Source organism: Giraffa tippelskirchi, chromosome 12 (genome assembly GCF_054371585.1).
Source record: "Giraffa tippelskirchi isolate mGirTip1 chromosome 12, T2T-mGirTip1v1.2.pri, whole genome shotgun sequence".
In the NCBI taxonomy this organism is placed as follows: Eukaryota; Metazoa; Chordata; class Mammalia; order Artiodactyla; family Giraffidae; genus Giraffa; species Giraffa tippelskirchi.
The window spans coordinates 34,092,856-34,106,839 of NC_137286.1; the positions used below are offsets into that span (position 1 = coordinate 34,092,856).

General features: G+C 45.2%; 1 protein-coding gene across 3 annotated transcripts; it reads left to right on the forward strand.

Annotated features, from left to right (window-relative positions):
- Positions 1-2,344: 2,344 nt before the first annotated feature.
- On the forward strand, positions 2,345-8,080 carry COMMD4 (COMM domain containing 4). Of its 3 annotated transcripts, none has more exons than XM_081550395.1 (8): positions 2,345-2,562; positions 5,964-6,035; positions 6,262-6,327; positions 6,522-6,561; positions 6,847-6,966; positions 7,149-7,229; positions 7,539-7,715; positions 7,802-8,080. In XM_081550395.1, the coding sequence occupies exons 1-8, from the start codon at positions 2,500-2,502 to the stop codon at positions 7,840-7,842; spliced, it is 660 nt and encodes a 219-aa protein (XP_081406521.1). In that variant the 5' UTR covers positions 2,345-2,499; the 3' UTR covers positions 7,843-8,080. The 3 variants fall into 3 exon arrangements, with proteins under 3 accessions (XP_081406521.1, XP_081406522.1, XP_081406523.1); XM_081550396.1 differs by having other exon boundaries at positions 2,345-2,390; XM_081550397.1 differs by lacking the exon at positions 6,262-6,327 and having other exon boundaries at positions 2,345-2,390.
- Positions 8,081-13,984: the final 5,904 nt, after the last annotated feature.

Consider the following 13,984-nt stretch of genomic DNA (forward strand, 5'->3'; position numbering starts at 1 on the left):
TGTTGGGTCATAATGAGAGTGCATTACTGCTCCTGACTTTAAGGGGAATACATCTAGTATTAAAATACAGTATCTGTATACTCCTGTCCAGGGCTAGTATATGAGTATACTGTATCAAAGTCTAATTTGCAAAAAAGTGAAAAACATGACTTTCATACAACTGGAGGAAAGCATGTCAAATATTTAATTAATGAGGGAACAGTAAGATGGCAAAGCTAATTCAAAAAACTTTTAAAAAAATCTTTTGGCCACGGGGCATGTGGGACCTTAGTTTCCTAACCAGGGATCCAACCCATGCCCCCTGCATTGGCAGCACAGAGTCTTAAACATTGGACCACCAGGAAGGTCCCCAAGGAACATTTTGAGAAGTTTTTTTTTTAATTGAAGGATCATTGTTTTACAGAATTTTGTTGGCTTCTGCCATACAACATGAATCAGCCATAGGTATACATATTTCCCCTCCCTCTGAAACTCCTTCCCCATCTCCCTCCCCACCTTACCCCTCTTGGTTGATATACAGTCCCTGTCTGAGTTTCCTGAGTCATACAGAAAATTCCCATTGGCTAATCTATTTTACATATGGTAATATAAGTTTCCATGTTACTCTCTCCATACATCTCACCCTCCCCTTCCTAACCCACCCGCGTGTCCTTAAGTCTATGTCTGTGTTGAGAAGTATTTCTAGTGCACAGGCAAGGGCATTTCAAAGTGTGTGCTGAGTTAGAGACAAAAACCTGATAATTACATATGGGGCAATAAAATTGTAATCTTTGGGGTTATCTTTTCTACTGGACAGAAAATCATGAGTTAACATATAATTTCTCAGGTACATTTTCCTTCATTAGTGGCTTTCAAAGTGTAGTCCCCAAACTGGAAATCTCAACAGACCAAGGAACCTGTTGGAAATGCAAATTTTCAGGCCCCATTCCAGAGCTAATTAATTAGAGAAACTCTGGGGGTGGAGCCTAGTACTGTTATAACAAGCCCAGTAGGTGATTCTTAAACACTCTAAAAGTTTGATAACTACTGGTCTAAATAGTCAAATACTCTTTATTTGTGAAACAGATCTGTGAGACAATGCTCCAGTATGACATTAAAAGGACACGCCACCTGCCTTTTGCCTTATTTCCAAATTTAAATAAATTCTGTTTGATGTTTGCTGTTTTGTCTTTCAAATACCCTATCAACTTAGGGCAGTTTTCATCTATTACTAATTTTTTTCTTCTATTTAATAATGATTTCCTAAGCGTATCAATTCATTTCTTCTTTTGGAACTATTCTTGTCCTCTTAAAAGAAATTTTTTTTTGATATGGTATATTGCAACACTATTGATTTCATTGTGCTGTTTATGATTTTTAAAAAGATCTTTTTAAGTGTGATAAATTTTAGCAAGAATTAACTTTCCATCTCTTTCTATTTATGGAGTGGTTTAATTGTCATGGGCTCTATCTGTCCTTTGAAAGCTTGAAAGGCTGCAACAAAAAAACAATCACCTGCTGTATAGGTGAGAGGCATGGAACGGAAGAGAGAAATCAAACTGTTCAATTTCTTTTTTGGTCATTAGTTTATACTCTAGTGTATTTTTGTTGTTGCTATCTTTTGTTTGTTTTTATCTATTTAAGTGAATACTGGAAACTTAGTTTTCCTGGTCTATTCATTACTTCAAGCTCACCAGTAAGCAGACTAATAAAATTTAGAGCAAACTTTTTCTCTCCCATTAGATTGAGAAAAATTAAGATAAACAGCTGATGTTGGTGAAGCTGCAAAAGCATTCTGAGCGTGTCAACTGTTACAGGCTTTTTGCTATGCAACTAAAGGGATTCATCAAAATGAAATAAAATACCCTGGCACTACCAGGCACTTGAAGGAGGTATCTGGGGTACTGATAATGTTTTCTTATTTGGGTGTTGGTTATGTGGGGCTTACGGTTTATGAAAATTCATTAAGCTCTGCATTTGTACTGTGTACAATTTCCTGTATGTGCATTCTATTCCAATAAAGTTTTAAAAATATATCTTTTGCCACAACCCACACCTGTATGGTAAGGGCACTGCTTACTGATGCAAAACATGGAAACGACCTGAATACCACTGCAGAAAGGAAGGCCTCCCCTGCCTTAATGAGAACAAATTAAACGGCTTCCACTCCCTCTTCCTGCTGCTTTGGTTCTCTTTTCAGTTAACCTGGGGGTTGGCGCGGGTCCTTTCCGGGGAAAGGTTCTGGGGATTGACAAAGGGACTCCGTGTCTCGCTCCAGCAACTCGGCGATCAGCGACGCGCTCCCGCCTTGATCCGAGGAAGCCCCGCCCCCGCGTCACGTGACCGCTGCATCAGCTGACCCAGCGCTACAGGAAAGGGAAAGTCCTGGGCGCGGGCTTCCTGGAGCAATGGTGAGGGATAAGGGTTGATACGAGGTTGGTAGCTGAGGGCGGGCCTGGTAGGAGCCCCCAAAGCCCCACGCCGCTGCTGCGCGAAGGGTGGGGCGCTGGGTGCGAGGAGATGGGAAATCTGCCCGGGCCGCGGAGCAGACCCTTGGGTGCGGTCGTTAACACCGAGGGTCTGGTAAAGAAAAGCCTCCCTCCATCCTCATCCAGCAGGGCGGGACGGCAGGCGGGCGGGACGGCAGGCTTGGAGTGTCTTGACTGGAAGGAAGGGCCCGAACTCCCGGGGGCAGGAGCTGGGGCTTGTCTCTCCAGGCCTTTCTCTGCCCCTGAGTAGGACGTCTCGAAGGTGCCCACCTCCCAGCCTTCCCGTGGAACTTGGAGGAAAACTTGCTGACAGTTTCGCTCAGTCTTCTGCACTGTTAGGAAATCCCTCTGCTCTTCCCAGAGGTAGAAAGGAGTATATACGGGGTGGAAACTTCTCAACTTATCCATTCATTCATTCATTTAACAGATTGTGAGTGCCTACTGTATATCAGGCACTGTGCCAGGCACTAGGACTTGGGCTGCAGGAGGGAAGGGCCGAGTTGGAGGCTTGAATGGGCAGTCATAATTAAGACCTGAGCCGGGAAGGACTAAACTCACCTTGTGCATAGTGCTAGAAGGCTTCCCAAGGATGACATCACTTAAGGGCCTGGGAGCGGGGAAGAAAGCTTGCTGGGGCAGAAAGAAAGCAGCTTGTGTACCAGGAATTGGAAGGGATGGAAGAGGGCTGGTGGGAGGCTGTATCTTCAGATAGGGGACAGCATTCAAAGACTTCAGGTGAGTGAGAGCTCGGAACCCTAGGAATGAATGCATTTCATCACCTGGAAGAGTAGAAACTAGAAGCTAGTGAACAATGAGGCTCGAAATAAGCAAAGACCACAGCTTGCTGGGTCTTGAGAGGAGTTTGGACTTTTAAGAAAGGCAGAGAAATGAGGAAGAGCCTTTCAGCTGATTTGTTGAGGGAGGAAGAGGGGAAGCCTGGGGCAGTAAACACTCCCCCACCCAGGAGATGGTAGTGAGTTGAGAGAGAATGGAGATAGAAGTGGAGGAGATCAGTGGGGCTCAGAGACTAAATGCATGAGGGAGAAGGGAGAAGTAGGGAGCTGGGTTTGGTTCCCAGGTGCTGGTGCTCAGTGGTGGTGGGACAGGTAGGGGCAGGTTTCAGAGGGAAGAGAACCAGTCACTGTGATACATGGTTAGTGAGGCCTCTAAGCTGCCAGGTGCACCTGGGTAGGAGACAGTCTGGATTTAAGGATCTGGAGCTCAGAAGAGAATCTACAATAGGATGGCGGTTATAAATTTGGGAGCCATCAGCAGAAAGATGATCTGTCTCAGCCACAGTGTGAGTTTGGAAGAAAAGGCCTAGGACAGAACCTAGAGAAATGCTGGTATTTTAAGAAGTTACACAAGGAACACATTCTTATGGTAAAAATGTAAATAATACAGAGATGGTAGAAGTCAGAGAAATTCCAGAGATGATAAAATAGTCCAGTGGGAATAAGTCAGGGGCCCATGAACTTAGGACAAATATTATATCTCAATTTTCACTAACTTCAAACTGAAATTTAATATTTCCTCCAGTTATGAGTTATGGAGAAGGCAATGGCAACCCACTCCAGTGCTATTGCCTGGAAAATCCCATGGACGGAGGAGCCTGGCAGGCTACAGTCCCTGGGGTCACAAAGAGTCGGACACGACTAAGTGACTTCACTTCCAGTTATGAATGTTGGCAACAGACTTGAGTATTATTAGCAGCACCTCTGACTTTGTCACTAATAGAAACCAGATATTTTCATGTCACAGCTGTTGGCATTATTTACATATTTATGCTCATTTCCAAATTACTGGCATCACTTGAATTGAAACATATGTCACATCACCAATTGGTTTTGAATATTTTGATAACTTACTTCTTTTTTTCCCCTGCCACACCAGGTGGCTTGAGGGATCTTTGTTCCCCGATCAGGGATTGAACCGAGGGCCACAGCAGTGAAAGCCCAGGATCCTAACCACTAGGCCACCAGGGAACTACCTATTTTGATAACTTTTAATTAGTGTCTTTTACTATGTAGTTTTTCCTATGTACTTTATTCATTTGAAAACATTGTTTTGAGAGAGGCCTGTAGACTTCACCAGATGCCTGATGAGTCCATGCCACAAAACAGTTAAAAATCCCTGAAGTAGGGAAAGAAGCCCCAGACTTTCCTTACCACCCCACCACCTCACCAGCGGTCCCAGGGCCTTGCCTCAGAGTAATGACAGCAGGCAGTCTGCTGAGATCACCATTTGGGGGTTGGGGGTGGGGAAGGGTGAGCCAGCAAATGAGACAGAGGCCAGGCCAGAGGGAGAAATCCAGAAGAGTATGTTGCTTCAAGAAGAAGGATGGGTTTGTTTCTGCTGTTGTGGATGAGCTAAGGAAGAGGAAGACTAGGTTTAGTGACAAAAGTCATTTGTGACCATGGCTAGAGGACTTCACTGGGGTCACGTGTGATCAAGGGGGTGGCAGGCCAGAAAGGAGGTTTGGAGGTGGAAGAGTCATGGAGCAGGTCTGAAGTAACTGATGAGGTGAACAGTGGGGCAAAGTAGAAGACATGGAGTTCATGGGGCTGCCTTGAGGGCCTGACAGAATCAGAAGAACGTGGATTCACCGTGTCCCAGTTCGCAGGTTTTCTTCCTAATATCTGAAAGCAGTGCAGGTAGAGGCGTGGAGAGATGAATGTGTACACTGTGTGCATTAGAGCTTTGCTGCAGAAACAGGGCAAACGACAGTGGATCAGGCCGGTGGAGGATATTATCAATATGTAGTTGACTGGGTGGGTTTGCGTTCTAACAGGAGATAGACCTTGAATAAATAATAAAATGTGATATGTGGTGTAATAAACGCTGTGGAGATCAAAAAGGAAGGAGCTAGAACATGATGGTGAAGAGCTGTTTAAATGGCTTCTTTGAGATAAAATCAACATAAATCATACATGTGTAAATGTATGGTTCAGTAAGTTTTAACATGTATGCTCATGAAAACATTACCACGATCAAGATAATGAATACATCTGCTGACCTTCCTAAATTACCTTGTGTAAGGGGCTATTTAAGAAAGCAAATAGAGAAAGCCCATCAGAAAGGGTGTCATTTGGGCAGAGACCTGAGTGAAATGAGAGAGCAAGCCACGTTTAATTTGCAACAGAAGCCACAGGGAGGCCAGTATAGCTGGAGCTGGAGAGGGAAAGGAAGAGGAGGTGAGAGGGTCATGTGTTCCATGCAGTGCCCCAGCGCTTACAGTGGGTTCTCCCACAGAGCAGGCACCCAGGCATGTCCGCAGAGCAGGTGAATGCCTGGGACACGCATCAGAACAAGATTTGGTGGCGGAAGAATCAGGGAGAGCGTTCTCTAAACCGCCTGGTAGTAGGGGAGAACAAGTGGCCAGAGCTCGTCCATCTTGGACAGGGAGCAGGAACCCTGAGGAGCAGTAGCGTGGGAGACACCTGGGCGTATGTCAGCCCGTCCTCCAGCCTGACCACCTACCTCACTGTCTTGCAGAGGTTCCGATTCTGTGGTGACCTGGACTGTCCTGACTGGGTCCTGGCAGAGATCAGCACACTGGCCAAGATTGTTGAGTGCATGGGATCTTGGGGGTGGGGGCAGGGAGGGGTGGCATCTGGGGGCTCTTGGAGGGGGATGGAGGGTGGTGAGGTCACTCCTGAGTTGGTGTCTCAGCCCTCTTGGGCCTTTTCACATGCTGTGTGACTGATCATGTGGCCAGCCCTCTCTGAGCCAGCCCCTCAGTGTGCCTATGTAAGGTGGGTCAGTCTGGCTGATATAAGGCCTCCCCCTCCAGTCCTCCGTGAAGCTGAGGCTGCTGTGTGGCCAGGTGCTGAAGGACCTCCTGGGAGAGGGGCTTGACGTGAGTACAGGACGCTACCCCCCTATGGTCCCATGACCCGGTGATCCTACTGCCCTGAAAGTGCACCAGACTGAGGGGGGTGGGTGATCAGCTCCCACCCTCCCTGGATACCTCATGTCCTTACCACAGGGTCCAGGCCAGGGGGCTGGTGAGCAGGGGACCAGCCCCACCCTGAAGGCCTCCTTTCTTCACAGTACGAGAAGATTCTGAAGCTCACTGCGGACGCCAGGTTTGGTAAGCACCCCACTGGCTCCACAGACCTTTGGGTGACCCTGGGTACTCCGCCTGGGGCCTGGCACAGAGGCCCCTCCTCCCGGCCTGCTCTGACCCACTGGCCTCAGTGGAGGAGATAAGGGAGGAAAGCCACTGCCACCCCAGGGCCTCCACCAGCTCCCGGTGGGGCAGTGGCAGTGCTCGTGGCTTTAGGAGGCCTGGGGACTCTGAGCTGAAGATAGTGGGGCCACAAGGAGGTGGCTGGGGCTGCAGTGACACCCCCGCTTCACCTACGGCTCCCCCCAGAGTCGGGCGATGTGAAGGCCACGGTGGCGGTGCTGAGTTTCATCCTCTCCAGTGCGGCCAAGCACAGCGTGGATGGCGAGTCCTTGTCCAGCGAACTGCAGCAGCTGGGGCTGCCCAAAGGTATGGGGACGAGGGCAGGCAGGTGGGTGACCTGTAGGCCAAGGGGTGCTGAGCAGAGGTCAGGCTGTGTGACCCTGGGACGCACTTTGCCTTGTCTGGGCCAGGAGCCTGAGACCTGCGCTCTGAGCCACCTAAGCCCTAGCCCCAACCTGCTAGCTCAGGGGACCTCCTTTCGTCCCCAGAGCACGCAGCCAGCCTCTGTCGCTGCTACGAGGAGAAGCAGAGCCCCCTTCAGGAGTGCCTGCGGGCCTGCAGCTTGCGGGGTGAGTGCAGGGTGGGCCCGTGTTGGGGCTGGGCTCCATTCTGGAAGGTGCCTGTGGTTTGGGAGTTGTTTGTCCTCAGAAAGGATACTTAACCGCGTCATGTCAAGCAGTCACAGGGCTGGGATTCCTGGCTCCAGCCCACGTTTCTCTCCTCTGAGACCTGCTTTGGGTAATCTGAGTTCCTGGGTCAGAGGGATGAGAGCCTTTCAAAGGCCACAGAGCCCTGGAGGGTTCAGGGCTGAGCCAGGGTGAGGGCTTGGGCCGCCTGGCTCCCCGGCCTGTGACCTCAAGCCCCTCTCGGTCTCGCAGTGAACAGGCTGGTAGGCGTGGGCTGGCGGGTGGACTACACCCTGAGCTCTAGCCTGCTGCGCGCCGTGGAAGAGCCTTTGGTACACCTGCGGCTGGAGGTGGCAGCTACCCCAGGTGCCCCAGCCCAGCCTATTGCCATGTCCCTCTCAGCAGACAAGTTCCAGGTCCTCCTGGCAGGTGAGGCGCGGCTGTATTGGGAGGGTAAGGGGCGCCCTGAGATCCTGCCTAACTGCCGCCTGCCTGCCTACCTCTCCTCCCGGCAGAGCTGAAGCAGGCCCAGGCCCTGATGAGCTCCGTGGGCTGAGAGGAAGAGCACTGGGCCCCGTGTGGAGCTGCCCTCTGAACTTCTCATTAGGGGGCAGCCCCAGCTCCAGGACACTGGAGGCCTGGTCTCCTGGATCTCTGGCTTCCTAGGTTACCACCTGAGAATCCAGCCTGGGATCCTGAGAACCCTTCTAGTATTACCTTCCCTCTCCCGTGAAAGGCACTTATCAATGGTTTTCATGAGAAGGAACAATAAACAGAAGTGTGAAAAGTGTAAAGAAGTGTGTGCCTGATTTCTTTAGGGTTCACATCAGAGGTTTTCGTGACAGAGACCAAGTGATACACTGACCTATGGTACATTTTCTTTTCTCAGCTGCTGACTGAGGCAGGTCAGGGGTGAGGCAGAATGCGGACCAAAACGAGACAGCTTGTCTGTAGACAGGAGAATCAGGGCTCCAGCTCCTAGTCCTGGGATGCTCTTGGCTCTGCCCTCTCTGTGCTGGCCTTGTCTTGAAGCTGGCAGCAAGTAGGTGGCCCCAACACCAGATGCCCCCAGGTAGAGAAAGGAGAGAGCCCCTTGCGTCCCTGTCATCTTCTCTAGGAAGAGAGAAGGCCCGTGCCTGAACCACTCATTGGCAAGGGGAATGGGATAATGGGCTGAACGATTGTGACCCCACCCCTAAATTCCTGTGTCCAAGCCCCAACCCTAGTGAGATGGTTTTAGGAGGTGGGGTCTTCGGGAAGTAATTAGGTTCAGATGAAGTCATGAGACCTGCATGATGGGATTAGTGTTCTTATAAAAAAAGGAAGACAGACTCTCTCCCTACAAACATGTACTGAGGATAGTTGATATAAGAACATAGCAAGAAGACAGCTGTCCAACAAAGCAGGAAAGAGCCCTCACCAAGAACTGATTCTGACTTGAATGTGGACTTCCCAGTCTCTGGAACTGTGAGAAATATATGTTGTTTAAGCCACCTAGTCCATGGTATTTTGTTATAGCAGCCTGAAGAGACTAAGACAAAGGGCTTCCCAGGACTGTCTTAGGCCATCCAGGGCGGCTTGTAGAAAAGACTGATCCTGGGTCTGGGGCAGGGAGAGTACAGGGGGAGCCTAGAACATCTCAGGGTCCAAAAGTGAAGTGAAGTCACTCAGTCGTGTCTGACTCTTTGTGCCCCTGTGGACTGTAGCCTATCAGGCTTCTCCGTCCATGGGATTTTCCAGGCAAGAGTACTGGAGTGGGTTTCCATTTCCTTCTCCAGGGGATCTTCCTGACCCAGGGATCGAACCCGGTTTCTCCCACATTGTAGGCAGACACTTTTACCATCTGAGCCACCAGGGAAGCCTCAGGTTCCAAGAAAACTGTCAAAAATGAATCATGTCAACAGGACCCAGCTTGACCCACTGGCTAAAGATGGGACAATTTAAAGTGATAAGGCCTGACTCCCCTCCTGGCTTCTGCTTCTGGAGAAATGGAACAGATGGGCTTTTTTCTATTCCTCTCACTAGGCCAGCTAAAAACCTTGGACATTTTTTATAAAACAAACATAAGACTACAAAAGGTGATGAGATGGCAGACTGGCTAGGATCCTCAAGACCTGAAGAACAATACAGCAAAAAATTCCTTAGATTTTCTGTTTCATGTATCCCAAGCTGAGTGATGGAGAAGCTGACCACCTAGAAACACCAACCCACAAAGGAAGCCCTGACAAAAGCCTGCTTTCTCTAAGCAGTGGATGAGGAAAAGGACAGTCCAGCAGCACAGCAAAGTTAGAGACAGTAAGGGCTGTCCTCCAGCCACACCCGCAGAACCACAGTCCCCCTTCCACCCCTGCCTGCAAAGGTTGAGTGGGAGCTTAGACCCCACCCTAGCTGACAGGAGGTGACATAGCCCTTTCCCCACCAGCACCATGTCAGAGAAGGCCTGCTAAAAGAGATTTAAATACGATCCAGTCTCATAATACCCAAAGTGTCTAGAATTCAATTTTTAAAAATCATTGTACCAAGAACCAAGAAAATTTCAACTCAAATGAAAAAAGACAAATGCCAACACTAGAATGTCTCAGATGTTACAAGTCTATCCTAAGGATTTTAAAGCAGCCGTCCTAAAAATGTTTCAAGTCTCAGCAGAGAAATAGAAGATATAAAGAACAAGATAAACATTTTAGAACCGAAAACTACAATAGCCCAGGTAAAAATCTCAATGGGTGAACTTAACAACAGAAGAAAGAATCGGTGGATTTGAAGATAAATCAATAGAAATTAGCCAGTCTAAACAACAGAGGGAAGATAACTTGGAAAACAACAAGAACAAAATAATAATAATAAAATAGAGCCTCAAGGACCTGTAGGACATTTAACAAAGGATCTAATATTTGTGGTGTCAGAGTCCCAGAAGGTAAGGAGAAGGAGGGTGGAACAGAGAAGTACTCAAAGAAATAATGACTAAAATTTTCCAGAATATGGCAAAGGACACAAATGTATAGAGTCAAGAAGCTGAATGAACTCCACACAGGTTGAATCTAAAGAAATTTATGTCAAGATACATCATAATCAAACTTCAGAGAACTAAAGAAAAAAAATCCTGAAAGCAGCAAGAGATGACACCTTACATATAGGCAGAAAACAATTCGAATGACTGAATGTCTCATCAGAAACCACAGAGGCCAAAGACAATAAACACAACACGTTTCAGGCCCTGAAAGAAAAGAAGTGTCAACCCAGAATTCTATAGTCAGAGAAAATCACCTCGAGAGTAAAGGACAAGGGACTTCCCTGGGAGTCCAGTGGCTAAGACTCCACACTCCCAATGCAGAGGGCCTGAGTTCCATCCCTAGTCAGGGAACTAGACCCCACATGCTGCAACTAAGAGTTCACATGATACAACTTAAGATCCCACATGGGGACTTCCCTAGTGGTCCAGTAGTTGAGAGTCCACCTGCCAATGCAGGGGACATGGGTTCGATTCCAGGTCCAGGAAGTTCCCACATGTTGCAGGAAAATTGGGCCTGTGTTTCACAATTACTGAGTCTGCAAGTTGCAACTACTGAAGCCCATCATCTAGAGCCTGTGCTCTACAACAAGAGAAGCCACTGCAATGAGAAGCCTGCACACTGTAAAAAGAAAGCCCATGCTGCAACTAAGACCTAACACAGCCAAAGACATAAATATATTTTTAAGAGTAAACAGCAAGTAAAAAAATGAAATTAGAACATTTCTCATACCATAAAAAAAAAAACTACCCAAAATGGATTAAAGACCTAATGTAAGACCAGATATGATAAAACTTGAAGAAAACATAGGCAGAATACTCTGACATAAATTGTAGCAATTTGGTGGGAGGGATTTATTTTCTTCCTAAGGCAAAGGAAACAAAAGCAAAAACAAACAAATAGCATGTAATTAAACTTAAGAGCTTTGGCACAGCAAAGGAAACCACTGACAAAAAAGTCTACAGAATGGGAGAAAACAATTGCAAATGATATGACTGGTAAGGGATTAATATCCAAAATATATAAATAGCCCACAGAACTCAATATCAAAAAAGAAAACAACCCGACTGAAAAATGGGCAGAAAACTTGAATAATCATTTTTCCAAAGAAGACATAGAAATGGCCAACCAGCAATGAAAAGATGCTCAGCATCGCTAATTATTAAAGAAATGCAAATCACAACCGCAATGAGATATCACCTCCCACCTGTCAGAATGGCTATCACCAAAAAGACTACAAATAACAAATGTTGGCGAGCATGTGGAGAAAAGGGAACCCTTGTTCATTATTGGTGGGAATATAAATTGGTGCAGCCACTGTGGAAGCTATACTGAGTTTCCTCAAAAAAATAGCAATAGAACTATCATATAATCCAGCAATCCGACTTCTGGGTATTTATCTGCAGGAAATAAAGACACCAACTCAAAAAGATACATGCACCCCAATGTTCATAATATATTATACATATCACTCATCCGTAAAAAATAATGAAATTTTGCTTTTTACAAAAATATAGATGGACCTAGGAGAGTATTATGCTTAGTAAATAAATCAGAGAACGACAAAATAGTGTATGATATCACTTACATGTAGAATCCAAGAAATGAATGAATAGAAGAAAACAAACAGATCCATAGATATAGAGAATAAACGAACAGTTACCAGTGGGAAGACAGAAGAGGGGAGTAATAAGACAGGAGAAGGGGATTGAGAGGTACAAACTACTATGTGTAAAATAAAGAAGCTTCAGGGACATATGTACAGAGTATACAATGTCTTCTAATAACTTTAAAAGGAGTATAATTATAAAGATATTGAATCATTATGTTGCACACCTGAAACTAATATAATATAAATTAACTATACTTCAATTTTTAAAAATGACACAACTGTAAGACATTTTAAAGAGTAAAGGGAGAGATCAAGACATTTGCAGATGAGGAATAACTAATAAAATTGTCACCAGCAGATCTAATATAAAAATAAAAAGGCTAAAAGGAAACCATAAATAAAAAGACAAGAGAAAATATTTGCAAATGATGTGACCAACAGGGATTACTCTCCACAATACATAAACAACTCATGCAGCTCAATATCAAATAAACAACCCAATTAAAAAAAGGGCAGAAGATCTAAACAGACATTTCCCCAAAGACATACAGATGGCCAAAAAGCACATGAAAAGCTATGCTCAACATCGCTAATTATTAGAGAAAAAGAAATCAAAACTACCATGAGGTATCATCTCACATCAGTCAGAAAGGCCACCATCAAAAAGTCTACAAACAATAAATGCTGGAGAGGGTGTGGAGAAAAAGGAACCCTCATGCACTGTTGGTGGGAAAGTAAATTGGTACAAACACTATGGAGAACAGTATGGAGTTTCCTTTTAAAATTAAAAACAGAGCTACAATATGATCCAGCAATCCCATTCCTGGGTATATATCTGGAAGAAAGCATGATCTGAAAAGTTACACGCACCCCACTGTACACGGCAGCACTATTTACAGTAGCCAAGATAGTAGGCGACCCACATGTCCATGACAGATGAATGGATAAAGAAGATGTGGTGTATACACACGGTGGAATATTACTCAGCCATAAAAAACGAAATAATGCCATTTGCAGCAACAAGGATGGACCTAGATATTATTATACTAAATGAAGTAAGTTAGACAAAGAAAGACAAGTGTCATATGATATTACTTATATGTGGAATCTAAAAAAAGTGATGCAAATTAACTTATTTACAAAACAGGAACAGACTCACAAACATAGAAAATACACTTTGGGTTACCAAAGGGGAAAGGCTAGGAGGCAGGGATAGATTAAGAGGTTGGGATTACCATATAAACATTACTGGCATCACTGACTCGATGGACATGGGTTTGGGTAGACTTCGGGAGTTGGTGATGGACAGGGAGGCCTGGCGTGCTGCAATTCATGGGGTCGCAAAGAGTCAGACATGACTGAGCGACTGAACTGAACTGATATATAAAATAAATAGTCGACAAGGACCTACTGTATAGTACAGGGAACTCCATTCAATACTCTGTAATAACCTATATTGGAAAAGAATCTGAAAAAGAATGGATAAATATATATATATATGTATATATATAATCGAATCACTGCTGTATACCTGAAACTAACACAACATTGTAAATCAATTATACTCCAGTATAAAATAAAAATATTTTTAAGTCTAAAGGAGGATCTCTAAACAGAAAGAACATGATAGAAGAAATCTTGAAATATTAGGAATGAAGAATAATGGAAAGAATAAAAACATGGATGCAGTAGCCTTTCCTTCTCTTGAGTATTCTGAAATATGTTCAACATATTTGAAGCAAAATATAATACTGTTAGATGTGCTTCTCAATGTATGTAGAGGAGATATTGAAGGTTGTTATAAACTAGTGAGGGAAAAGGGAGATAAGGTTTCTACACTTTATTCAAATTGATAAAATGTCAATATCAGTGAACTGTGACAAGTATATACACACATATAATATATGTATAGAGTAATACCTACAGCAACCACTTCAAAGGCTACATACAATGTAATGCACTCAATATAGTTAAGTCAAACTGGAATTCTAAAAGATGTTCAAGTAGCCCATATGAGGGCAAGAAAAAGAAGACAAAAGCAAAAAAACAGGGAATAAAATGTAAATTAAGTGGCAGTC

Bases quoted from the DNA above. Each gene is read 5' to 3' on its own strand.
- COMMD4 (XM_081550395.1), top strand. From the start codon at position 2,500: ATGGGAAATCTGCCCGGGCCGCGGAGCAGACCCTTGGGTGCGGTCGTT. The intron at 2,563-5,963 runs GTAAAGAAAAGC...ACTGTCTTGCAG, and splicing joins TCGTTAACACCGAGGGTCTG to AGGTTCCGATTCTGTGGTGA. The intron at 6,328-6,521 runs GTGAGTACAGGA...CTTTCTTCACAG, and splicing joins TCCTGGGAGAGGGGCTTGAC to TACGAGAAGATTCTGAAGCT.